At 36.2% G+C, this 1,895-nt stretch overlaps 1 protein-coding gene across 3 annotated transcripts in view; it reads left to right on the top strand.

The window, feature by feature from the left end:
• The window catches only part of Pcmt1 (protein-L-isoaspartate (D-aspartate) O-methyltransferase), a 43,683-nt gene that overhangs the window by 25,690 nt on the left and 16,098 nt on the right, over nt 1–1,895 (top strand). For all 3 annotated transcript variants that reach the window (XM_008830408.3, XM_008830409.3, XM_029562205.1), the window contains exon 4: nt 514–618. In XM_008830408.3, the coding sequence (XP_008828630.1) occupies nt 514–618 (105 nt within the window). The remainder of the gene's footprint in view (nt 1–513; nt 619–1,895) is intronic.

Raw genomic sequence — 1,895 nt, 5'->3', positions numbered from 1 at the left:
TTTATTAGAAGATTGCAGCTAACTAAATCTCCTAAATATTGATATTTGTTATTGTAATACATTCATTCCAGAATATAGTTCTAAGCTATAAATATTGAAGTTTTCTTCAAAATGTAATGTGAAAAAATTGCAGAGTGAATATTTTTCTCTGAAATCCAAGAAACAGGAAACATTGATTGCCTTTTGATAGTAAAACTAGACAGTGGGAAGGAAATGAGGACTTTTCACTGAAAATCCTTTTTTAATTGTTTTGACTTTGAATTTTAATTCATATAGTAGATATCTAAAATTTCTGAAACACTTTAGCATAATAAGTCCAATCAGACAGAAGTATTTTATATAATTCCTATGTCAATATTAGTGTGAACATTCATTAATCTGAATATTCATTGTCTTCATCGATAACAACAGAAAAATTGCTAGAAAGTTGGCAACTATATATGATGTGGTGTGTATAGAGTCTGTAAAAAATGATCTCTCTCTCTCTCTCTCTCTCTCTCTCTCTTTTGGCAGCATGCATATGCATTAGAACTTCTGTTTGATCAGTTGCATGAAGGCGCTAAGGCCCTGGATGTTGGGTCTGGAAGTGGAATCCTTACTGCATGTTTTGCCCGTATGGTAAGGGCTTTTATTTCCATTGTGATCCTAACAGGAATGCATTTATATGATTTAGCTATAATTTTTTTTTCACTAGTTGTTTTGATTTTATTTGTTCTATTAAGATAGTAGTTTTAAGGGCTGGAGAGATGGCTCAGTGGTTAAGAGCACTGACTGTTCTTGCAGGTTTGAATCCCAGCACCCACATGCCACATGGCAGTTAACCATTTGTAACTCCAGTTCCAGGCATCTGACGCCCTCTTCTGTCCTCTATGGACATTGCACAACACAGGTTCATTTACATACATGCAGGAAATACACATGAACTAAAAGTAAATACATTAAAAAAATTTTTTTTTAATGGTAATTTTAGCTGGCTGTGATGGCATGCCTTTAATCACAGCATTTGGTAGAGGCAGGCAGATCCCTGCGAGTTCAAGACCAGCAAGGGGTATGTAATGAGACCCTGTCTATTTTTTAAAAAAGATGGTAATTTTAATATGCATCTTAGGATTTTGTTGTTATTATTGCAAGTGACAGAGTATTTAACCCAACCTGTCAGATCTCTAAAGGAATTTTATTTAGGTTATCCAATGGAAAAGTGTAGGGGCACACCTGGCTTCTTGTGTGGCTGAACTTAGGAGACCAGGCTTTATTGCTGACTGGTTTCTCTGTGGGTTGTTGGCTTGCTTTTACAGTCTTGTACTTGTTATCTTCAAGTTCAGATAGCCTCTACCCTGTGATTCCCAAAGTGGAGTGTAGTAGCTCACAAACTACATTCTTAAGTTCTCATCTGACAAAAGAGTAAGGTGGGCCTGGTTTTCAGGTACTTTTACATGTTTCTATGAGTGAAAGTAGATCTTTACGTTAGGGAAAAGTACTGGTTTTCTTACTGGAACTTCTCTGGTAAGGGGCTGTCCAAAGGGTGGACTAGGATCCCCTAAAGCACCATGTGATAAGGTTCATTTCTTCTCAGACAGATAATCAAATCAGGTTGGTTATGAGAATTCTACCTTGTGCCCATTGCTACATTGCAAAGTCTGATCTACTTAAGTTGAGATATATGGCTCTGTCTTGGACTAGAGTTTGTATAACTTGCCATAAAATGATCAGTAGATCCTATAGCTCCTAGGAATTGGGAATTTTGCCTAAACATTTTTTTAAATTGCTGTATCTTTTTTTTTCTTAGTGCCATTTGCTTGGTATATTTTTTTCCATCCTTTCACTTTAAGGTAGTGTCTGTCCTTGAAAGTGAGATGAGTTGCTTGCAGACAACAAACCTAGTCTGTGTCTTTAGA

This window comes from Nannospalax galili, unplaced genomic scaffold (genome assembly GCF_000622305.1).
Source record: "Nannospalax galili isolate Female #2095 unplaced genomic scaffold, S.galili_v1.0 scaffold395, whole genome shotgun sequence".
In the NCBI taxonomy this organism is placed as follows: domain Eukaryota; kingdom Metazoa; phylum Chordata; class Mammalia; order Rodentia; family Spalacidae; genus Nannospalax; species Nannospalax galili.
This window is presented reverse-complemented; position numbering and strand designations above follow the sequence as displayed.